The sequence below is a fragment of the Onychomys torridus genome, chromosome 19 (assembly GCF_903995425.1).
Source record: "Onychomys torridus chromosome 19, mOncTor1.1, whole genome shotgun sequence".
Lineage (NCBI taxonomy): Eukaryota > Metazoa > Chordata > Mammalia > Rodentia > Cricetidae > Onychomys > Onychomys torridus.
The window spans coordinates 28,909,376-28,934,565 of record NC_050461.1 but is presented as its reverse complement, the minus strand read 5'-3'; the positions used below and the strand labels follow the sequence as shown (position 1 = coordinate 28,934,565).

The 25,190-nt window shown below is 41.6% G+C and overlaps 1 protein-coding gene across 8 annotated transcripts in view; it reads right to left on the bottom strand.

The window, feature by feature from the left end:
- The window catches only part of L3mbtl3 (L3MBTL histone methyl-lysine binding protein 3), a 105,718-nt gene that overhangs the window by 77,032 nt on the left and 3,496 nt on the right, over positions 1–25,190 (bottom strand). For 4 of the 8 annotated variants that reach the window (XM_036169054.1, XM_036169058.1, XM_036169056.1 and 1 more), the window contains exons 2-3: positions 24,454–24,530; positions 5,435–5,552 (exon numbers count right to left, since the gene is read on the bottom strand). In XM_036169054.1, the coding sequence (XP_036024947.1) occupies positions 5,435–5,536 (102 nt within the window). In that variant the 5' untranslated portion in view covers positions 5,537–5,552; positions 24,454–24,530. Of the gene's footprint in view, positions 1–5,434; positions 5,553–20,745; positions 20,839–24,453; positions 24,531–25,190 lie in introns of those variants that run through there. The other 4 variants (XM_036169060.1, XM_036169061.1, XM_036169057.1 and 1 more) reach the window with 3 other exon arrangements.

The following is a 25,190-nucleotide window of genomic DNA, read 5'->3' as shown; positions in this document are numbered from 1 at the left end:
GCTAACATTGACTGCCATAATTGACAGTCTCAACACAAAGCAGACGTGCGAAGTCACCTGGGGACACCATGAACAGCCGGAAGCCAGAGACCAAGGATGGACTTCAAGGACTGATGCACGAAACAGGGGTAAAATGAAGCTATGTGCTCACTTGTGAGACTAGGATTCACAGGATTCACTGTACCCCAAAAGGCACCCTAAAACTCTGGAACTCGGAGCACATCTGCTCCTTCCTACGGTCACTCAGCTCAGAAATCAAAACCCTCTGAGAACTTTCAGAGCATCGCACGCTTCGAGAAAAGACGGAGGGAATCCATTTTGCTGTGGCTTCTCAACCTGCATTTCGTGTCTTTCATGACATTCCTAATGAAGAGAAATGTTAGGAAGAATAGGGATGCTGATGGAACTAGAGGTCCAAATACAGAATTCCAGAAAGACTGATGCATTTCCCTTTGTTTCCCCAATCAAACACCTGGGTCCATGTTTTTATGAATGACTTTGGCATGCTATGAAATTTCTCATGTATTCCATTCTCCAACTGAAAAGATCAAATTATAAACTTTACAAAAGTAATCCATTAAGCAAGGCAAACATAAAGTTGGCAGGGCAGCTTTTTCTACATATGAATCTATACAGTAAAACTAAATAAATAAAAATAAAGAATTATGCCTCAGGTTTTGTTTTTTTTGGCTTGGCCAATAAAACAAGTTACCTACTCTGCTCTTTATTTTTGCTTTTAGGGGGAAAAGCCCTCTCCCTCTTTGGGGTCTCTTTACTAATAGATCACTAAAAGACTCTATTGAGGTTATGATTTCCATTTTATTACTTTCGATGTTGACACCTGAATCCCAATTACCAATATGTTTTAAGGGCAAAGATATCTGGTCACTAAACTGTTTTAAACATTCATTGAGACAAGGAGAACCCATGCATTAGGAAGAGGGGCTGAATTTACAGCTGGCCTCTGCCTTGTTGTTACAGGTCTTGCTCTCTGTGAGGAGCAATTATTCTTACTCGATAAGATGCTATCACTCTCCAGGGAGCATCTGCGTTTTACTGAGGGACTCTAAAAGACTAACTCCTTCTGACTCACAGGACTAATTCTCTCTGAAGAAATACTTCAGATGCCATTAGATATTCAGGTAGAGAAAGGACTCAGGCCTGGGGAAGCCCCACTAGGTACCTTTCTACTGCCCTTTAATCAGTCACCTCTCCTATAGACATTACTCTACTAAAGCTTATTTGCATTTTCAAAGACCAAATCAGGTAAGGGCAAAATTCCTGAAGCTTGTTTAGGCAGAAACGCCGGATAATGACCACACTCTCTTTTTTTAGCACTCTGCCTGCTAAAATGACTCGGCCTCTGGAAACCCCGCTCTGCTCTCTTCCCCGACACCTTCCAAGAAGTCTTCACAAAGGACATTTTCAGCTCAAATGTTGCCCAATTTCTGAAGGCTTCCCAGTCCCTCCCACCCAAGGAAGTTCCCACCTCTCTACATGTGTACCATTTTCCTTGTCTGCTGGTCTCGGTCGGCAAACACTCTGCCTGTAGACAGCCATGCACTAGTGTTAAGAGAATCAGTTTCAATACCGTTCTGGTCTCCTCCACCCCAGAGCTGCAATGACTGACTTGAGCAAAGGAATAAACACTCTGGTCCTCAGTTTCCCCATGTGTAAACTGACCAAAGATGGACAGAAGGAGCTAAGTGAAAGGATGAAGCACTGCTGGGAAGGTGCTCCCTTGGAGAGCCAATTTCCTATTTCTCTCACGTCTGCATCCAAAAAGATATTTGTGCTTTATTTCAAAAAAGTATGGTTAAGTGGCCCAGTGTGGAGAAGGCAGAACATACCAGGGACAAAGACAGGAACACGTGCCCAAGATAGGAGAGAGGGAGGAAATAAGGAGGCACTGAGGTAAAAGGAGATGAGGCCAGAGAAAAGTGGAGGCCAGAAAAGCAAAAACCTTCAGGAGCTCAAACTTGGACAATGGTAACTGCTCCAGAAGTTTCACCAGAAAAATAACAATGTAATTAGCCAGCAACCATGAGGCTGTCACAGAGGAAAGTTCTTTCGAAAAATCCACAGAACATAAAACGTGTTTGCACAACGGGAAGTTGACCTCTACCTATGAGGCCAGGCTGTATCAGCTGGATAAACTTGAGCTGGATGACTTAGGTACCAACTGTTAGGAAATCCACATGCCTATAAATTCACAAACCATTGAGAAAAGATCTTTCCCTAAACCTAGCTAGGCTGGTCGCCAGAAAGTTTGGGCAATCCTCCTGTCTGCTCCCTTTCTCCAACTGGCCTCATACACGGTGCTTTGGGTTCAGATTTAGTTCCTCTCTGGTCGTCCACTAAGTCACCTCCCCAGCTCTTCAAATCATTTGTTAAAACGAGGTATCAAACTGTCTACTGCTCATGAAGTAGATGGGACACATCGCAATTACCCCAGTAATTTACATGAGTGTTAAAGTCATATCAAATAACACTGATTATAATACCCTAAATGACTTAATTACCTGATTATCTTAATAGAAATAATAGGTTAATTTCTAAAACCCATTGCTCAAAAAAACTTTAAAGCAATCCAGATTTCTTAGGGATGGAAACTCCCCTTTGTTACCAAAAGCTAACGAAAAGAAAGTTACAAATTTCATCATGTACCTGACATGCAAGAGGCATCATACAGTAAAAATGCACAAGAGTATATGCATATGAAATAACAGAAAAAGGCAGTTTTCATAATATATGACAAAGTCCAAGAATGCATACCCTAAGTGTTTGTTTACATTCTTTATCAGTCCACAGCTCCTTTTTAAAGTTGTGAATCTTATGGATCCTAGCAACCCCCATTTTTTTCAGATAAAGCTTACAAAGTGTAAGGATTCTAAGTAATCAGTCATAAAACTTAGTTTATTATTAATTATGTGTCTGTGGCTGGGATTGGGAAGCTGTGAGTGCAAGCACCCTTGGAGTCGGAAGACTGTTGGATCCCCTGGAACTGGCCTACCAGGCACTGGGGAGCTGCCCAACTATACTAGAGTACCCTGCAAAAGTAGTCCATGCTCTTAACTGCTGAACTACCTCTCCAGTCCCTGATAACTTGACAAAATTCACATGGCTAAGATATGGTTGATATTATCAGAGCTTGAGAAATAGGGTTTTTTTTTTTTTAAGTTAAAACAAAACTTCAGCCTTCTATCTCTATCTTGTCTCATGCAGACAAACACTTGGAGAATGTCAGAGCAATTCAATTCCTATTTGTTCTTGTATTTATTTATTTTACTGCAATCTTGATCCTGAAGGATTAACTTACTCTATGACTTGTCATCACATAAAACTAAAACTGAAAACTTCTTTTTAATAATTTTAAGTGGATTCATAGTATGTGAATATTTATGAATACTATAGGCTATTTCTACATACACCTATAATATGTAATGTTCAAATGAGGAAATTAGCTTTCCTACCTCCTCAAAGTTTTCCAATTCTACATATTAAGAACCTTTGTAATCTTTTTTTAGTTATTTTAAAGTATACCATGCATTACTTTAGACTATAATTGCCTTATGGCATAGAAGAATACCAGAATTAAAAACCTCTGGCCGGGCGGTGGTGGCGCATGCCTTTAATCCCAGCACTCAGGAGGCAGAGCCAGGCTGATCTCTGTGCGTTCCTGGCCAGCCTAGACTACCAAGTGAGTTCCAGAAAAAGGCGCAAAGCTACACAGAGAAACTCTGTCTCGAAAAACCAAAGAAACAAAACAAAAACAAAAACAAAACAAAACCTCTGACTATATTTTGGTACCCACTTTTAAAAAAAGAAAAAGTTTCTCTGGATTTCACTAAACCTCACTGCAATCATTTTATTTCCTTAAACTTGTACACTGGCACTTTGTGCTTAATTAAACCTAAGCCAACTAAACTCTCAAACACTTTTTCAACGGCAGACAGATGTTTAAATTGTGCCCCTGAGGATAAGTGAGGCAGGGACTTGGCTAAGATATTTGTCAAGCAGCCATCAAAAGGATTAGATTTCAAGAAGCCTAAGTTAGGAGCAAAATTTTCCTATTTGAGACAGCGCAGCACATCAAGTATTACAGAGACAGGCCAAGTGACAGCCCGTTAGAGAGACAGAAAGTTTAAACACCTAAAGGACTGAGTACAAACACAAAGTCTAAAAGGCCATAGACAGGTTCAAGGTCCCAGAGATAGGAACACAGCTAAACCAAATTAGAAATGAGAAGTGGGGGTGGTTTGGTTTGAGCTTGCACAGCTGTGTTTCATGGAGCAGCAGAGGTGGTCCTAATGTAGACTCGATGAGGCAGGCACATGTGGGCGGCACATACACAGTGGGCAGACTGAACCCCATGACAAGTGGAGACAGTGGCGGACAGCACATATAGAGCTAGCAGACTGAACCCCATGAAGAATAGAGACACACAGTGGTCTAGCACATACATAGTGAGTAGACTGAACTTCATGAACAGTGCCCTTTCTATAAGATCACAGTCTGATGCTGGGCAGTGGTGGCGCACGCCTTTAATCCCAGCACTTGGGAGGCAGAGCCAGTAGGATCTCTGTGAGTTCGAGGCCAACCTGGTCTACCGAGTGAGTTCCAGGAAAGGAGCAAAGCTATACAGAGAAACCTTGTCTCAAAACAAAACAAAACAAAACAAAACAAAACAAAACAAAACAAAACAAAAAGGATCACAGTCTGACTTATAGGAAGAGCTTGCTGCTGAAAAAAATGATTATTCAAAAACTCCACCTTTAATCCCAGCACTCAGGAGGCAGAGCCAGGTGAATCTCCATGAGTTCAAGGCCAGCCTGGTCTACCAAGTGAGTTCCAGGAAAGGCGCAAAGCTACACAGGGAAACCCTGTCTCAAAAAAACCAAAAAAAAAAAACCCTCATGTTCATAGTATAAGTAATTTAAAAGGCAGTGAATAGTTCTATTGATTCAAATTTTTCATATTATTTTACCCGGTTTCTGTATAAGAACACTAGGACCCAGGGAATGAGGTTATCCACTCAAAGTTACAAAGCCATTACTAAAATATCCCCCCCCCAAAAAAAAACCAAAAAAAAAAAGACTAGACCTTCTAAGTCTGCCATTTCCATATATATTGGCCATTATCATAATCGAGTCAAACAGACAGATGATCCTCCTCAGAGCTATGAACTGATTTTATTAAACTAAGGACATTCTAAACATATTCTTCAGTTCCCTAACTCAAATGACAAAATCTGACAATCTATCAGTATTTCAAGTTGTCTTACAAATTTACTGCAGAAGACCATATACTATCTAGAGCCATAACACCACATTTAATGCTTCGAATTCTTATTCCATGTATGCAGTCACTGTGAAATAAAGCTCACACGCAGATACACACCATATATAATTCACACATGACAAAGAAAATCTACCTTTAAGTCACTTCCTGGTAAGGTACCAACTCCATCCTTCCAGTCCATAACACTGAATACGTCAAACTCTTGACCACTTGTGCTAGAGGCAGACTCAGTCATGATTTAGTTTTTTAACCTGGAAGAGGAAAAGGGGAGTGTAAATATTTCATGTGCACATCATTTTAATTTAGTGATCATTATTACTTGTTTCTTTTAGTTACATTATTTTCTTGATTCATCCATCTAGAAACAACTTCTTCAAAAGTATCACTAGCGGGGCTGAGCATTTGCCTAGCATGTGTGAGGCCCTCCAAACCCTCTTATATTATGTTTCTGTTTTACTTTGTGGTGTCAGAAACTGCGACCAGAGCTGGGGAAGGCACTCACTCTACTACTGGGCTATCCCACCAACTCTGTGCAATTTTGTTCCCAAGCATATGTTCCTACAGTAAACTTTAACTTATAAATGAGACACTGTAAAAGGTTAAGAGCAACAACGGTCAGTGATTTGGCATGATTCTCTTTCCTTGTTAAGGTGAGAATCTTCGCCTTTTTGTCTAAACAATAAATGACTTCTCTTTGGCATATTCAAGTCATAAGCATCAATGCTCTTGCAGCCGGGCATCAATGGTGAGTAAGATGAAGTTCACTTGAATACAAGCCTGGTGAACCTGGACAGTCTGTCTGGTAACTATGACAGCCAAGTCACCAAGTACCTAAGTAGGGGAGGGAGGGGGACAGGGCGTACAGTATGGACTTGCTGGACCCAAAGGGGACTCAATTCCTAAGCAGAGTGAAACAGGACAGCCTCAGGTCTTACGCTCTGCAGAACAACATTTAAAACTGATGGACTGTTTGTGGCTGGGCAGTTCTATTTAGTATGTTTGAGCAGCTGGTGTCCTCAAGTAACTGAGGCCTCGGTTAACTATAATCTCAGAAAGTAGAGCCAAAGATAAGAGAACTACTAAATAAAAAGGGGATTTAAAAGTGGAGTTTGATAGTGGGAAAATAAAAGCAAATGAGTCCATTATTCACTGTCATCTATATTAACCTATCTACATGTTTGACCTACTAACATAACAAATGTGAATGTGATTGTTTCAGAACAAGATCATGTTTGTTTGATTCAGCTGAAGCATCTACTCTGACCCCAGTGGCTTCGAAATAGCCACGACTGACAGAAATGAGCACAAAGTCTAAAAGACTCCATGAGCTATGATGAGATTTGGAAGATTCACAGAGTCCATGGGAGAAATGTTCTCCGAATGACTAAGGTATACTGTTCCAACACTGAGCCCAGAGAATGGATTAGTTCCAACTCTCAGATCAATATGTTTGAATACAGGGTGAAAGCTCAGTGATCAGGTTTCAACTGCACACCAACCTACCTCGAAGATAAACCACCCTTCCTGGAGTTTTGTTGTGATCAAAGATTTCCACTATTACTGAAAGACTAGCAAAATATTCCTTTCTTTTCCAACCGTGTATCTAGATGAACCCAGACTTTCTTCATATACTTCAGCCAAAACAATAAACTGGAATAGACTAAAGGCAGAAACAGCTGTTAAGGATTCAGCTATCGCCTATAAAACCAGAGATTAGGCAGATTTGCAAAAGTTGAAACTATGCCAACTTCTCTCATTTTTATTAATACTATTATTATATATTTATTGCTCTTTCATAAAAATTGTGTTTATATGAATTGTCATATAGTGAGTGTACTACCAGTATTTTTTAAATAAGTAATCAATCTATTTTAACACAGTATTGATATGCATAGGATATTATGAAAATATCTACTTGAGTTTTCAATCATGAAGGATATTTAAGACCAAAAAGTCTGAAAGTCACTGCTGTACAGAATAGTAACTTGCTTTTCTCCATAAAGAAGAAATTGAGATTTTTTTATAAAAAAAAAACCATTCATTCATTCATTGAGTGTATGTGTATCTTTCAGGGCACACACATGCCACAGTGCATGTGTGGAAGTCTAACAATAACTTGCAGGGAGTCAGTTCCCTCCTTCCATCATGTGGATTCTGTGGGTTGACTTCAGGTCATCAGATTTGGTGATACTGAGCCACCTCTGGCCCATCTTTTATTTTGTTTTTCTCTTGAGACAGAGTCTTGCTACTATGCAGGCTGCAAACTCATGATCTTCATGTATCTACTTCCTAAGTGCTAACTAACATCACCACACCAGGGAGTATGTTCTTTTTAGTGGGAAGTGCTTTACATTGTAGTGATACAAACTCAAATGGATAGGTGAAAAGACATGTGAGAAATCTGTCTTAAACTAATCAATGGAGTCACATGGTCAAGTAAAACCAATGTCGTGCTGGGAACTGTCCAGATGTGGGCAGGGTCTTTGGTGACTCATTCTATGTACTCAATTTTACATATGCGTAGAAGAAATAGTTCAAGGTGTTTTGTTTTTTCTTTAGACAGAACCTTGTTATGTAATGCACTATCCACAACTGGCAATGAAGCCCAGGCTGGCCTTGATCTTATCCCCCTGCCTCAGCCTCCCAAATGCTGGGATTCCATGCTTGCTCCCCAATGCCAGCCTCAAGACTTTTTAAGTGTGGTCCTTTAACATATGTCATATGCATTTCTAAATAGTATGTAAAAACTCTGTGCTTCTTTGAATGAGAGACTATCTTCCACTGAGAATTTCCAGATGTGCCAATATTCTTTCTGTCTTCTTTGCTCTAAATAAAATATCAGCTAGAAGACATTTCAAACTGTATGTAGTGGGAGTCATAAGAACCAGATCTCACTATTACTGAGGCTTAATTCTCAGAACAGGAACTAGGCTATGATTATCAGGGGAGAATTATGTGAGAAATTTTGAAAATATTAAGTGAATTAAGACTTTGTTCAGAGTTTCTATCACAGTAATAAAACACTATGACCAAAACTGGGTGGTGGTGACGGCGGTGCACACCTTTAATCCCAGCACTCGGGAGGCAGAGCCAGGCGGATCTCTGTGAGTTCCAGGAAAGGCACAAAACTACACAGAGAAACCCTGTCTTGAAAAACCAAAACACTATGACCAAAACAACTCTCAGAGGGGAGGATTTATTTTATCTTACAGCATCACTGGGAGACACCTGCCAGGAACTAAAGGCAGGATCTGAAGCAGAGACCTGCTTTCTTATATCACCCAATCCACAGGCCCAGGGGTGATACTGCTCTCAGTGGGCTGGACCGTCCAACATCAATCATTAATCAAGAAAATACCCTACAGACTGCCCTAAAAACAATCTAATAGATGTGATTTTTTTTGGGGGGGAGGGGTTGGTTGGTTTTTTTTTCTACACAGCTCTTTCTATGTAGAGAGCCCTGGCTCTTCTGGAACTCACTCTGTAGCCCAGGCTGGACTCAAACTCATAAAGATCCACCTGCCTGGCCTCCTGAGTGCAGGGATCAAAGGCATGTGCCACCACCACCGAGCTGGACGTGATTTCTTAATTAAGGTTCCTCTTCTCAGATAACTCTAACTTGTGTTAGGTTGACAAAGAAAAAAAAAGAGAGAGAGATGCACTTAAATTGTGAATAAACTTCCCATAGACTCAGTGCCAATGGCACTGGCTCCCTTTGAAATCATATAAGAGTGGTGTTTCCCTGACAGAACACTTTCCCCTGCTGGGTAAACAGTAAGTAAGCGGGGTGTTTCGTCTTCCTCTACCCAAGAGCCATGCAAGTACAAACTCCACAGCAGCAGAACAAATCTGAAAGACGGCCCTATATGAAAGTTGTGGTAAATGTTCACTGTGTACATTATGAAATGCCTGAATACGCTTCTGCTTTGTACAACACCAACAGTACACGGCAAACTCAGCCCGACGCATTCATCAAAACTCGCAAATACGGCTTCCATCCACGTCTTTCACAAGGTCCGTGGAGGTGCTGTATAAGCTATTATAGTAAGAGACATTTCCCTACACTGTCTTTCCCATCCTCTAATTGTGGAGCCCCTGGCTACTCTGTCACAAGGAGTCTGAATTAGACAGAACAGATTCAATATTTTCCCACCACCTACTAATCAGGAAGAACAGCGGGCAACCGACATTTCACAAAAACTGTTTCTTTTATGACACCCAAGGCTTTCTTGTTTCATTCTTACCCTGTGCACATGGACAACACACAACACACAAAGGCCTTTACTTCTTGCTCCTGCAGTGGAGGTCACCTGTGCGGCACTCTCAAAGGTTTTAGATTTATTTCTTTAATTACTACTTGATATTATTTCCTAATTCTATGTATAAGGTAAATTATATCTACAGGGGACTGATACACACACACACACACACACACACACACACACACACACACACACACACACACACACACACACACACACACACACACACACACAGAGAGAGAGAGAGAGAGAGAGAGAGAGAGAGAGAAGCCACAAACAGCATCTCACCCTGCAAGTATGCTATTCCCAGTCTCTTAGTGAACAGCACTGAGATTTCCTCAGGAAGTACCACAGAGGTGCACCATGAGAGGTGCTACCAGGAAAGAGACAGTATTTTCTTCCTAACCTGACCTTTCTCAAGCTTTCCAGCCATGAATGATGTTCTATGGGGCACTTTGGGGGTCCATATGGCCACCAAATATACCAGTGAAGCTTTTGATTCTCAAAAGTGTCTATGACAAAGAGGCATCGTTGCCCAATGACTACTATGGACGCCTTATCAAAAAACTGATGGCACTTGCTGAAGCAGAAGATTATTACTGCTGGCACCAATACCATGCATTATATATATCCCAACGTCCCCTTTTGTGAACATTTCAGCTTTGCCCACTTCTACTACAACCTTCTTGACCTAAGTTTCTAGGGTAGGGTGACACATGGCAGTATCCTCAGAATTACCTCCTGTCTCTCTCTCTCCTTTACCACTTCCTGGTCTCCCAATCAAAGCTGTACAACTTGACCCTCCCTTGACATCATCTACCTGTTGAATACAACACCACAGTTTCTCATGTGAACAAGTCTTCGGCAGCCCCAGGCTAAAGAACCTTTCCCACAAGATGTTAATAAAAGTATTCCATTAGATGTTAATAAAACTAGATTTTTTTCTTCCTTTTTCTTGTTTGTTTGTTCTGGGAGGAATGTATGGACTGAAATTGAAAGCTAGGCTTCATACAGTACTTCTAGGTAGGCAAATGATGTCACCAGTTAGTATCTGATATTTAAAAAAAACAAAAACAAAAACAAAAGCATGTTTTAGGGGCCGAGAATACAACTCCATAGTAGAAAACCCCTGGGACAAAACAAACAAACAAATAAAATAACAAACAAATGTTTATGTGATGAGGCTGGAGGGAATTGGACCTCTCAGAGTCACTGTTATATAGTTAAAACTGCCATGGACTAATAACCCAGACCTCATCCTCTAGCTCAGAAAGTCTACTTCTAGAATATTGTCCTATTAGATACTTCTGTGTGTATAAAACCTGTAACAATCCATGGCTTCATCATGGGTATTCCATGCCATGGTATAAAACGCCACAAGGCAAGCCTCTGTACTAATACAGAAATAATTCAAGACATGGTTAATATGACTAATGCTAAGCAAAGTGCAAACATGGTGTGCTATCCTTTGTGTAAAACAAAAGGAAATATGAAATATGTATCGTGTAAGCACATAAAATATTTTTAGACGGATCTGTCAGAAACTGGGAACTCTAGCTGTGTCCAAAAAAGGGTAATGGTGCTAAACAGCCATGTTGAGTTTTCTATGTGTATCTACTAATATTAAAACAATACATTCAAAAATTATGATATAAATATAATATATAAATTTTAAATTCTGCTTCACATTTATTTAAAAGTATATTATAAAAGGCATGTCTTCAAAAAAAAAAAAAAGGCCTATCTTCCCATGGAAATAGTTGCTACTGATGTCAACAAGAGAAAGTATGGTCTAGAAGTCGCTAAGGGGAAATAAGCCCTGTGAAGCTCTTGGGTAACTTACTGAGAAGTGTTAGTGCAAGTATATCGGCAGAGCAGATGGAGGATAGGAGAAGTGCAGGCTCGCTCCTTCACAAGACAGACCATATGCATCCCCAGAGCCAGCATTTACAGTTCCCACCGTTCCTGAGCAACACCTGAAGTTCTGGTGACATTTCCTAATCTATCCTGCCTCAGAGATGTGATTCTGAATCATTTCTGCCATAGAGCCGAGGGGCAGGAGCACATGGCCAGGCCTGGCCAAGGGCCAGGTATGCGCTTAGTCATAGAACTCATACTTACTGCTACGAACACTGCAAATAACATGATTAAAAACAAAAACAAAAACAAAGATACAGCCGGGCGGTGGTGGCTCACGCCTGTAATCCCAGCACTCGGGAGGCAGAGCCAGGCAGATCTCTGTGAGTTCGAGGCCAGCCTGGGCTACAGAGCGAGATCCAGGAAAGGTGCAAAGCTACACAGAGAAATCCTGTCTTGAAAAAAAAAAAAAAAAAAAAAAACGTTTCTTTTTAAGAAACCAAACAACCAAAATTAGCTGCTAGTTGAGTCTGGTGTGGAAGGCAGAATAAAGAGAATATGGAAATGCTTATGAAAGTCATAGACCCTGGCCACAAGATAGGCGTTTCGGTTAAATTGAAGACTGAAAATGTCAAATGCAATGACTCAGACGCACTGTGTGAACACAACGACTAAGCGTTCTAAAAGGAAATCAGTAGAAAAGATGTGCACATTTATTTCCGTCAGTGCTCGACACCCTCAAGATCGCAGCAAGTGAGATGAGTAGTTAGGCTCTGGAGAGATGATTTCTGTGCTACTTTGGTGATTTTACAGAACTTAGGTGTCACAATGTTCTATTTCTTTCTTTTTTTAAAAAATTATTTTTATTTTTTTTTACAGTTTGGCTTGGGACCTACCCCTTGCAAATGTCATTGAATCGACTCATCTCACTTTGACTAAACGTAAGCAGAGCGTGTGTGCTCCTCTGATTCTTTCGTGACACTTGTTTGCGCTCTCTGCCATGAGCAGATACAAGAGAGGCTTTGCGGGAGAGAGGAGAGCTCCTCTGGTGCTGGGAGCAGCCTCTGTGAGATGGAGAGAAGGTAACAGTCCTCAAAAGACAAACAGCACAACCTGGGTGGCTCAGCACAAAACAAAAGAGTGGCCCCCACTCCCAAAGGAAGTCTGGGCCAGCAGATGGAGGGAGCAGACAAGGATGACATCGGTCCAGCATTGGGTGTCGCTTGGCCATTGCTGCTCCAAGCGTTTCCTCTAAAAATTACATTGACAAGAATGGCAAGTCAGTGCTCCTAAAGAGCAAAGAGACAGGGAGGGGTTAAGAGTGAGGCCCAGAGTTCAGAGCCACAACATCCACATAAATGCCAGGCGGGCATGATGCTTCACTCTTGATCGTTAACACTCAGCAAGTGGAGACAGGGGAACCCTGGAGCAAGCTGGGGTTCAAGTCAGAGACCTTGTCTAAAGATGCAAAGTTGAGAATAATCAAGACAGATACTCGATGTCATCCTCCAGCCTTCACACACATGCACACACGTGAGCTCACAGATGTGAACACACACATACCACAAATAGATTTTTATAACTAAACAAACAAACAAAAACCATCAATAAGGGCTGGAGGGTTGCCCAGCAGTACAGTGCTTGCCTAGAACGTTAGATGCCCTGGACTCAGTTCTTAGGAACACAAAACCAAGAAACAAACAAACAAAAGACAGTTAAGCAGCCACAGTCAATTTATTCTTGCTTTCTTTGAAGCTGCACTTTATAGCTTTTCATAGAACAGATGCAATTTCAAAATTAAGGTACAGAGATGCTAAGGCTGTGAGCCCAGAGTGGTTATACAAAGGGGCAAACACATCACATCAAAGCAGGATCCCATTAAAATTCAGAGAACATGATTAAAGGTGTGTGACTGACACAGAGGCCTGAGATATTACTTACTGCCTGATGTTGATAGACTGACCTTTCCAGGCTTTGGTTAAGAAGACAGCATACCTTAATACCTTCTATGGAGAGTCAGAAGCACTAAAATCATTACCATGAACCAAATAATATGACAACTATGTCAAAGAGTAACCGGACAATGACCAAAAGCCATACTCAAGAGGTAGGAATCCAATGCCTTCTTAAGATCATTAGCTGAAGAAGGCCTTTTGCTTCCTTATAGAAACCAACATTCCCGCTGGCTGTGGTGTATTTATACATCCTAGCACTGGGAAGGCAGAGACAGCTGGATCTTTGTGAGTTCAAGGCCAGCCTGGTTTACGAAGTTTCGAGAATAGGCGGGGCCACCTAGTAAGACACACTCACAGAAAAAGAGAAAGAAAAATGATAGGGGAAATCTCAGAGGGCTCCCCCCCCAGAGTAAGAACTGTAGGCAATTAAACTCCGAGAGGGAGAATCAGTCTGCCCCAGGCATGAGCTTCCTAATTGGTTATCCAATACCAGTACCAAGAAGTCAGTGCTAAAAGCATACACATGAAAACAACACTACACGGACTCAGCAGATTGTATTTGTGTGTGTGTGTGTGTGTGTGTGTGTGTGTGTGTGTGTGTGTGTATGTGTGTGTGTGTGTGTGTTATGTGTGTGTGTAACAACAATAATTAAAGAAAAAGGTCGTGAATTTGAGAAGGTGTCGGGGAACAAGAGAGGAGTTAAAAAGAGAAGGGGGAAATAATGTAAAGTACTTACTCATATGAGAAGTTCCCATATACCTTTGTTTTAAAGTGGCTCTTTCATTGTTCAGAGTTCCTCATTTTAACACCCTAGAAAGACTACTGATCTCTTCCCAAAGCAATTCTTCTGCCATAATAAAGATGAATGTGTCAAGGGGAGATGGAGAATCTGATGTCCACACATCTCAGGCCCAGCCCCATGACTGTCCATACTGCCACCGAACTGGTCCAACAGCACTTGAACAAGTCTAGACTAAAGCCAGGTAATATGTCCCAAAGTCTGCTCCCTCCAAATGCATTTTAGAAAGCCATTTACTCAATGTTAAAAGATTTTGTGATTAAAAACAAAAAGTGAAATCCCTAGCAGCCTTTGGAAGAAGCAAGGTGCACACAGGAGTCTTGCAGACACATGTAAGGTATTCTCTTGATGTTCTCCATAGACACTTGGCCTTGGGCTCTTTATCACAGTACATGGAGTTCCACAGAATCCTCACTATGGAACACACTTTTATAGAACACAGCTTATTTATTTTCAGATTGGACTCCACTACTAGGATGCTGTCTTCAGATCTAGCTCCCGGTTTGTATCCCTGTGCTGAGGTCTGCAGTGTCTAATACTGGGAATGGCCCTAGACCTATAATCCCATAAGTCCAGTCTTCAGAAAGTGATCCTGAGAAAGATTTGGTCCCTACATTATAAGACCTGCCTAGAGGTCTCAGTGACCTTCCAGACCTCCTATATGGCCTTTATTGGGACATTTCCCATTCCTCAAAGTACCACATAGATAGTATTTTTACCCTCATAAATAGTCAAAGAGGGACACAGACATATTGAGGCAAAAGGGACTCTTATTAAAGAATGTCACCAACACAAGCCAGCTTGAACCCCACAACTTTCTTTTTAAACCGATAAGGACTATTATCTCCATTCTAAAACTAAGAAAATTCAGGCCATCTGGATAAGAAACAGTCTTTTATTTTCCAAGACAGTACCCAAAGTCGTTTGTTTGTTGTTTATTTGTTTTTTGAGACAGGGTTTCTCTGTGTAGTTGTGGTGCCTGTCCTGGATCTTGCTCTGAAGACCAGGCTGGCCTCGAACTCACAGAGATCTGCCTGGCTCTGCCTCCCGAGTGCTGGGATTAAAGGCCTGTGCCACCACCACCCAGCTCAATATCTTTGTTTTTTTTTTTAATTTTACACAATAGGAAGGTAAGCATCAAATAAGTGTGGTAAGCAAAAGCTTGGGAACCACAACCCTTGGGATTAAACACCAGCCTCACAGTTTACTCTAGGCAGGACCTTAGGCCGGGCATCAGGCCCTGTCTCAGCCTTTGGCTCCAAAACAGATAGGAATGTCCACTTGCCAGGGACACAAGAATTTCCTTTTGCTACAGTATTCAAGTGGAAATGCTCTGCAGAGTGGATGGTCATCCAGAAGAAAGGAAAGCAATCTATCCTGTAGTGTTCCCGCCCCTCCCAGCCTGAGGATGGAGGTGTTGTAAGCAGTGCAGGGCCAAGGAGATAGAATCCCTCTGCAATTATCCAGCTGTTCAGAGAGGAGACAAAGAAGCCCCAGGACTCTTGAGATTCCATGGACATTTCAAAGAGAATGTGGAAGACTTTGTAACATCTCCCAAATATAAGGTAACTTAGTTTTGCCAAAATCTTTTACCAAAAAAAAAAAAAAAAAAAAAAAAAGAATATTTTAACAACTCAAAAGCAAATAAACATAATGAAGACCTAACTTGTGAACAACTTCCATGAAGCCACTGGCGACCTTTCTATGATATTTATGCTAAGGAAACGTTAAAAGGTCCTCTCTGCCAACAGCGGTGCTTGTGAGAGCTGTTCTTCAGAGAGCAGGTGGAAAGACAACAGAATGCACTGTACACACTGTGGTGAGAAGGTAGGGGGGAAGGAAAGATAAAGGAGGTGCCACCCACCCAGACAGGGCGGCTGTGAGCACAGGGAGAGTCTCTGCATGAGCCCGGCATGTGCCCATGGTGCACAGGGAGATACCAGGGGAAGAACTGGAAGACAGAATCTGCCCTCTAATGATAACACCCACAGGGTGTCCTGATCATCCACAGGGAAGAAGGCTTTGAGCAAGAACTTGATTTGCTAACTTTTAAAATCCCTCAGAAAGATGCGTGGTAGGTATAACATTTATCAACTGCGTGAACCAGGGCTGGGGAGATGGCTCAGTTGGTCCAGGGCTGCCCGGTAACCGTGAGGACCTCCGTTCAGATCCCCAGAACTCACATTAAAAAGCACAGGCGGGGCGGGGGGGGGGGGGGTGGGGGTGGTGGTGGTGGTGGTGGTGCATGCTGAAATGTAGCAGGATGAGATGGAGGTAGAGGAAGGTGGATCCCTTGGGTTTGTTGGCTAATTAAATGCCTATCAGACTTGCTGAAAGTTCTAGGCAAATGAGGCTGTCTCAAATCAAAGAGGTAAGGGGCCCAGAGTAAACATATGCAAGGCTGTCACCAGACCCCCACATGCACCTATGCACAGAGAGAGAGACAGACAGACAGACAGAGACAGAGATATAAAAAAGGAGAGCTGTGGATGCAGCTCAGAGGTGTGGTGATTGCAATGTATATATAAAGTCCTGCATTTAAGCCTCAATACTAAAAAAAAAAAAAAAAAAAATGGCGGGGTATAAGGAGTAGAGGGGCAATAGACTAGTGGAAGAAAGCACTGGGGAGACTGGAAAGCAATTCACTTCTCCATCCATGTCATGTTCTCCACTGGAAATACTGCTGGGCAGAAGCACAGCCTTGGTGCTCCAGGAAACTCCCCTCACTTAAGCGTCAGCAGAACACGTCAAAAGACGTTCGATTCAAACCTCTTAAATGGGCTTATTCAATAAGGCTAAGAGAGATCTAAACTCGCACCTCTCAACAAACACATACTGCTACAAAGAAAAATTTCCCTTTCAAATCAAGCATGACAGGCACACGCTTTGATAGTCTACTCGTCCGGCCTGATAAGAACTCTGAGTTGCACACATATTGGAATTGGGATCTGTAGTGGAGAGATGATAAATTCCGCCCTGAGGGCCCAGGTTCACATATTGCGAGCAGACAGAAGTCTAGATTATTATGATGTGAGAACTGAAACTTTAGTACAATCAAGAACCAATCCTGGAGGCTATCAAGCTCCCTATTCTCCACTGGCCCTGAGCAACCAAATATCTATGAAGCCTTTAAATACAAATTCCATAATTAGGATGGCCAGGTCTTGCTCTTCCCTCCCTACTTGTCCTGCTGGCCGGCCGGCCTCGCTGGAGTGAGAACAGCCATATTTACAGCATAACAGAATTTCTGTGACTTGCTGCCTCTGCAGTCATGAAGACTGTATGCAAAGCAGTCGTCACCGGGGCAACCTTCACAAAAATCTCAACTTCCTGCCCCTTCGCCTGTTCCTGTAAGAAGGTGAAGTGTTTGAGATTCTGTGGCCTAACCTATTTACTTCCTCTAAAGGAGGAACAGAAAATGAAAAATGTCTTTCAAGAAAGAAAAAAGAAATATACACAGAAAGTGAAATCACATTAACTGACATTAATGGGCCGGTGGCCTGTTTAATAAGCTCCCACCAAACGCTTTTGAGTTCACATTCAATGTACAGACTAGGAGACATCTCAGGGCAAAGAAGAAATGTTCTGAAGAGCGCCATCATCTCATCAGCATACTACACTAGAATGTCAGTAACAGAAATTCTACACCCATTTGAGAGATCCAAGGGCCATAAAAAGAACAGGAACCTGTCTGACACAGACACTTCCTTACTTTTGCTACATATGCATGAACCGAAATTTAAAAGAAAAGAGGCTAAAAGTAGTGCCTTGTTCTTTTTATTTCATTTCATAATTTTTTAAATGCTAAAAACAGTATCTTCTTACTCTGCTTCGTATTTTTATAGCGCATAGAACTAAAATTGAAGCATTTACACTCTCTCTTTTTCATGTCATTAATTAGATTTGACCAGATTTTCTTTCTCTCATGGAGGTCATGCCTCCAGGCTTATCTCGATAACCAGTTGGAGCCAGCCTCCCTATCAACAGATTGAGCAGCTAAACTGTATCCACCAAGTAAGACCATACCAAGAGGGTGAATTATTTAGATTATTTAACACCCAGATGCAATTAGCCACGCAGACCTTCCAATTCACTCTTCGGGAGTCAATGGTGAAACAGATGGGAAAAATACTCAGTTGCTATTGCAGACTAATACAATATACAGAATAAAGGTATGGTCCTACTTAGCAGGGGTGGGGGTTGGGGGAAGACCATCAGATTTGAACAGTCCATTACTCTGTAATGTGATGACAACTTTCTAAGCCGCACTAAAGACTTGTTAGATATGAACAACTCCTACAGCAGATACATGTGGCCAATGCAACACAGAATCCCTGAAGAAGGCAAAAGACTCTTCTCTTTCCTCACCATACGCACGGTCTTCTTCTCAGAATTTAGCGCCAGCAATTAAAGCGCTGTTTGCTGAAATATTTCTAACCCGGGTTGCATCCACCACCACCACCACCCCTATGTGACATCCACTCCCCCTCGTGTGCGTGTGTGTGTGTGTGTGTGTGTGTGTGTGTGTGTGTGTGTGTCCCTTAAGTTTCTTCTTTTGCAATCCTGCCAGTTGAGTAAATTTCATGATGTTTTCAGATTGCATCAATAAACTTAGGTTCCACTTTTTTCTTTGCTAAAGAGGATTAAAGACAGGGTCTCGCATATGCTAGGCAAATGATCTACCACGGAGCCACAGTCTTAGCCTCTGTACTTTTCCCCTATTTTACTAATACTTTGGGTCATTTCAAGGCAGAGGACAGTCAGCATAAACCAATATCAATGATCTCAGTTCTCTGCTTAAAAAAAAATGGGATAAAAAGATAAATAGTTTCTTCCCATCAGTCCTTCTTTATTGTTCATTAGTATGAGCCAATACATTAGGGAAAATACATTAATCTGGAACTAGGTTTCTATTTTAATTCCAGGAATTGCTGTTTGAAAACCAGAAATCTAAAAATAACCAAACAGTCCTAAGACTAGGCAGTCATTTTCTCTGGCCCTTCCCCTTTCAAACAGTAGGAAATGAACTTGGACAAGTTACTAAGTATCTCTGAGGACACACTGACTTTGGAAGTAAATAACAGGTGGAAGTGGAAGATGTATCAGGAGGCTGAAGCAGGAGTACTCTGGGTTCAAGGCCAACCTCCCCTACATGCCGTGTTTCACTGTGTCGCCCAAGGCAGCAGGTGACTTTACCCATGGGTCCATCTCCATGGCCCCCAAATCTACTTCTGTCTCCAAGGTCACCCACTTCAACCAAGTCCCTTTGACACGTTCTTTCCCTTCCTCCAAACTACCTGTTTCTTAAATGCCGTTTCCTCAACCCCATATCAAATTCAACTCTACATCAGGGCAATCTTCCTGGTACCGCCTTTCCTCCACCCGCTCCATAACGGCCGCGAACAATCCCTGACTCTCACCCCACACATATTACTAAGATAATTTAACCACTGTTAAAAGACAACCACTGAGAATATCTCCACTGGACAATGAAGACTACAAAATATGCATCTATATTTATAAAGATATATATTAAAGTAAAGACTATACAAAAAAAAAAAATCACTCCTACAGATCCCTTCAACTTCAAGCCATCATACACAAATCTGGACACATGTGAACATGTAATGATTTTAAATACAGTATCTTCATCTATATTTTAATAATCCCCAAATCCTAAGGAGGCATGAGTCCATCCAATAATAGCAAACAGGAATAGTGGTAGAACAGGTCTTCACCAGCTCATCTTGTGAACACTCTGGTCAAAGAAAATCCATCACTTTTACTAAAAGCACAACTAAGGTGTACCTCAGCCCTGGTTAGACAGTGGCTTACTCACGTCTAGAAACTAATTAAAATGGGGTATGTAGTGTCTTGTGTCTAATGTTTGGAACCATCAGTCAGCACCCAAGTTCCTGTTTCCTGACTCACTGGCTCCTACAACACCTGGAGCATGTGTTCTCTTCCACGGCACAATGAACCGTGCACTGGTTACACTATTACTATACACACACTAGAACAAACTCCAGCAGTTGTTACAATTGGCAGAGCTCTCTTATCTCTCCTCCTGGACTGAAGATCTTGGGAGTTCCAAGGGAACAAAACCCAGCCTTTCAGATTTCACACACTGTGAAAACCCAGTAACAACTAGTTAAGAAACCAAAAACACTGCTTGGCAGAAGACTCCATGACCTATTTGTCCTTGGGACCCCATGGGTTCCATCCACTGTCACATACCACATAAAGTGACTTCTCATATAATTTCCCTATCCTGACCTATCTACCATAAATCACAGGTATCTTATCTATGACAGCACATGATTCCTCAAAATAAAATACCACGGGCTGGAGAGATGGTTCAGTGGTTAAGGGCACTGGCTGCTCTTCCAGAGAACCCAGGTTCGATTCTCAGTACCCACATAGCAGCTCACAATCATCTGAATCCGGGGGATTCTAAGATGTCTTCTGTGCTCACTAGGCACAAATGGTACACAGACATGCATGTAGGCAAAATGCCAATAGGCATAAAATTAAAAAACAACAAAACCATGGAGTTTACTCAAGAATTACCTCACAGTTACTCCAGGATTAATTAAATGGACAAGTACATCTTCTCTCCTTCACTACTGAGTGTTTAGGCCCTCGGGATATTGATTGGATAATCTATAAAAAGGAGATGAAATAAAACTAATAAAACCAGAACATGTCAGGGTTTGCTTTGTCAGGTTCAGTATCATTAGGATGAAAATAATAACATAGTATTGCTCTCTCTCTCTCTCTCTTTTTCTATCTCTATTTTAGAGTTAGCTATAATGAGCAACACAGCAACAAGGATGTCTGAAAGCATGTGGGGAGAATCTTCTTTGAACTTTTCCTTAACCCAGTCATTCTCAGGAATCAATCCTGTCCTCCCCAGTGACTCCCATCACCACCTCCACAGTCACCAATTTCCTCACCATCTTTCCCAGGCAGACTCACACTATACCATCAAAATGTTAACTACAGTAAACAAACTCCCCTCACACCAATCCATAGTTCCCTCACCCTACCACTTCCACCAGCAGGCATTATTTTTTAAACCTTCCTTTTATTTTCATAAGCATTTTACTAGCCCTTCTATTCATTTGGGACAACGTTCAGGCTTCGTAACCAGCAGCATGATAGAGCATTGTTGCTTCATTCAGAAACCAATATATTTTTTTCTTAAGAAACAAAAGACGACTAGCTGGAGAGTTGGCTCAGTGGCCAAGAGCACTTGTTGCTCTTGCTGAAGACCTGGGTTAGACTCCCAGCACCCACTTTCAGCCTTACAGGATCTAACGCCTTCTTCTGACTTTGGAGTTCACCAAGCATAAATGCAGTACACAGACATACATGCAGGCAAAGCACACAAGCATATAAAGTAGCAAATAAATAAATAAATAAATAAATAAATAAATCTCTTTTTGTGTTTGTTTGTTTGCTTGCTTGTTTTGGGGGGGAGGGGGAGGACTTCTCTGTGTAGCCCTGGCTGTCCTGAAACTAGTTCTATAGACCAGGATGTCCTCAAACTCACAAATATCCACCTGCCTCTGCCTCCTGAGTGCTGGGATGGAAGGTGTGCACCACCACTGAGAGGCATAAACAAATCCAAAGGGGGAAAAAATGTAAATAATAAGGAAAGACAGACAGACAAAGCCAGGCATGATGGAACACAACTTAAATCCTAGCACTCCTGAGGCAAATGTGGGAGGGTCTCTGTGAGTTCCAGGTCAGTCTGGTCTACATAGGGAGTGTCAGAGCTACAAAGCCAGGATCCTGTCTCAAAACACAAACAAACAAAACAAAACAAACAACATACACACACACACACAAAAAAAAAATTTAAGAAAGAAAAGTGAAGTAAAGAAAGACACTCACTGCTGGATACTTGGGCAAGTCTATGTTCTATATGTCCTATAAAGTCAGGAGCTGACGCCCCCAGGCTCTGCACTAGCCAACCTGCCTCTGGTCCTCACAAAGCCTAGTAACAGTGACGGGGGAAATGCCCAGCACACACGTGAACACCTCTTTACAGTTCTCAAAATCCTCCTTCCTTTACAACAAAAGGCAAATGTCGGCATTCCCATTTTCCAGAGGGGAAAATCCAGGCTGAAGGAGGCCCAGTAACTCATACGAGATGATATATTAGATTGCAGAGTTGAGTTTGCTGATTCCTGGTCTAGCTTGCTATCCCCAGCACGTGTGACTCCTCAGATGAAGACTAACAAGCATTGTCTTCAACTCAGCACACACATACTACACTGAGTACCCCAGAAAGCTGGGGTACTCCTCTCCCTGGAATTGTGGCTCTTGTTTGCATGGTCAGGCAGCTGTTCTTGTTCACTGTCTCTGTAGGATCACCCACACAGGTACAAGGACAAAATCTATGAATGCGACTAACTGCACTTCCTAAGTCAAGCCACAAACAGAAAATGACAATAAACTACTGTTCATAGTTACTTTTATTCTTGTCATTATTCAATGTCACTTGTAACCACACCTGATCCACAGAAGGTAATTAGCTCTGTTCGTTTAAAAAAAAAAAAAAAAGGCATAGGCCAGTGAGATAGTGAATAAAAGCATCATTTGGGCCTGACAACCTGAGTTCAAGCCCCAGAACCCATATAAATATGGAAAGGAAGAAATAACTTCAAAGCTTTCCTCTGACTGCCATACATGTAATATGACACACACACACACACACACACACACACACACACTGGAATACTAATAATAAATACATAAATTTTAAAAGGAAAGCTAACTTTCATTTCCTTTGGCTTCTGCCAAACAGAAATTAAAAATCTCTTTAGTACTCAAGACAGAGGAGGCAGGAAGGCCAGTGGGAAAGTTGAAAGGAAGAATAAAGAGTGGAAAGGGATGCTGGGCGGTGGTAGCTCTCAACTTTAATCCCAGCACTTGGGGAGGCAGAGCCAGGCGAATCTCTGTGAGTTCGAGGACAGCCTGGTCTGCAGAGTGAGCTCCAGGACAGGCACCAAGACTACACAGAGAAACCCTGTCTTGAAACAAACAAACAAAACAAACAAACAAAAAAGAGTAGAAACAGAATAAATACAGAAAGCACTACTTTGGAATTCTACCCCTGCTGTGGTTTCCCCCACCAGATGGTCTTGATCCTAAAGGTAGGTCCTGGATTATTTACTGGGGTTAAGCCAGAACCCTCCAAGATGAGCAAAAAGATATTATTGGACAATAGCTAAATATCCCAAAGAAATGTTTTCAAAAACTCACAAGTCTATGCTATATCCCTAAGATGTGGTATGTGGCAGAAGTAAGGCCTTCTTGGATTTAATCCATAGGAGACACTTAAATATTAATTACATATTAATTAACCCCCCCACACACTGTCATAAAATTTAGCTACAAAATTGTAGCTCAGACTCCAAACACATTTAAAGTTCCCATCTCTTCGCTACTATTGTATATTTATATAAGATATTAATTCACAATCGTTTTGTTCTTGTTCTCACTTTTTCAATTGAAAAGAAAAAAATTACTTCACTTTCAGTAGAAAATGGGGTGCTGAAATGCTAATTAAGAATCCAGTAACAGCGGGGCAGCGGTGGCGCACGCCTTTAATCCCAGCACTCAGGAGGCAGAGGCAGGTGGATCTCTGTGTGAAAGGCCAACCTGGTCTACAGAGTGTGTTCCAGGACAGTTGGGGCTACACAAAGAAACCCTGCCTCGAAACACACCCTCACCCCCACCCTTGGCTCGCCCCCCCCAAAAAAAATGGGGTTGAGGGGAAGGCTCAGTTAATAAATCGACAGCCACAAATGCGTGAAGACTTGAGTTCAGATCCCGAACTCTCCCATAAAAGCAGGGTCCTCTGTATCTTGAGCACTGGGTGGGAGGGTAGCAACCTAAGAAGCCCTGTAGCTCATTGGCCAGCCAATCTAGCCAATCAGTGAGGCAGATTCAAAGCAAGGGACCAGGTTTTTTAAAAAAAAAAAAAAAAAAAGTAGCCAGCAGCACAGGAAGACAAGTACTACTCCAGGTGATCTTTGGCCTCTCCAGCTCCATGCACCCACACCAAAAACACACACACACTCTAGCACAATCTCATTCTTCCTAACTTTTCAAGCGCACTTGGTATCTCCTTGTTCATACATTCAAAGCAGTTCCCACAAACTTAGTTTTTTATTTCCCTCTGCCACACACTCTCCTTGATTTCCAAATGCAGTGTTCAGCATTTCTAGTAGATAAAAACAATTGGTTGCATCAAGTGGCTCTTACCTTGAGCTCTGGTGAAAGATAGAACCGTCTGGTGGCCTTCACCACTGCCGAGTACCCCAAAGACTTCTCTTATGGATCTAGCAATGATTTTAAAAGAGGAAAAGGAAGAAAGAAAGAGAAAAAGAAAAAATCAAGGCACTCTCATAACACCTTCACATCTACAGTCTACAATTCACACACAACACGCATCATCCCACACATTGCTCTGTGTATTAAAATAAAATTAACCAGTTCCACATGAGGTGAAATTAATTTTAATCATTCACATCATCCCATATTCTAAGTTCACACAATAAAAATCCACATTGTAAATAAAAGTGATGTTACCCAAGCACTAGGGACCCTGAGGCAGGAAAATGTAAGTTCAACCAGCCTGGGATACCCTAGGTGGACCTTGTCTCTCTCACTGTATACATGAGAGACAGGGGGTAATTACAAGGATGATTTGACACAACCATCATTTCTCTGGTTTTTAATCTTTAAAATTCAGGATCCTTTACAGTACACACACACTGGGAAATAGTTAAATAACTCATATAATTTTTACCCTTATCAATGTTTTAAATCATCAGTTATACAAAGTATCCCCGATATAACTTTTTACTCAGTGAATCAAAAATAGATTCTTACAAAGAGAAGGTACTATTTATTTTATGAGTATATATGTAGGTTAGTGAATAACTTGTTAGCCTGAAATTACGTGTATCAGAGAACAAAATGATAAAAAGCAAAAGCAA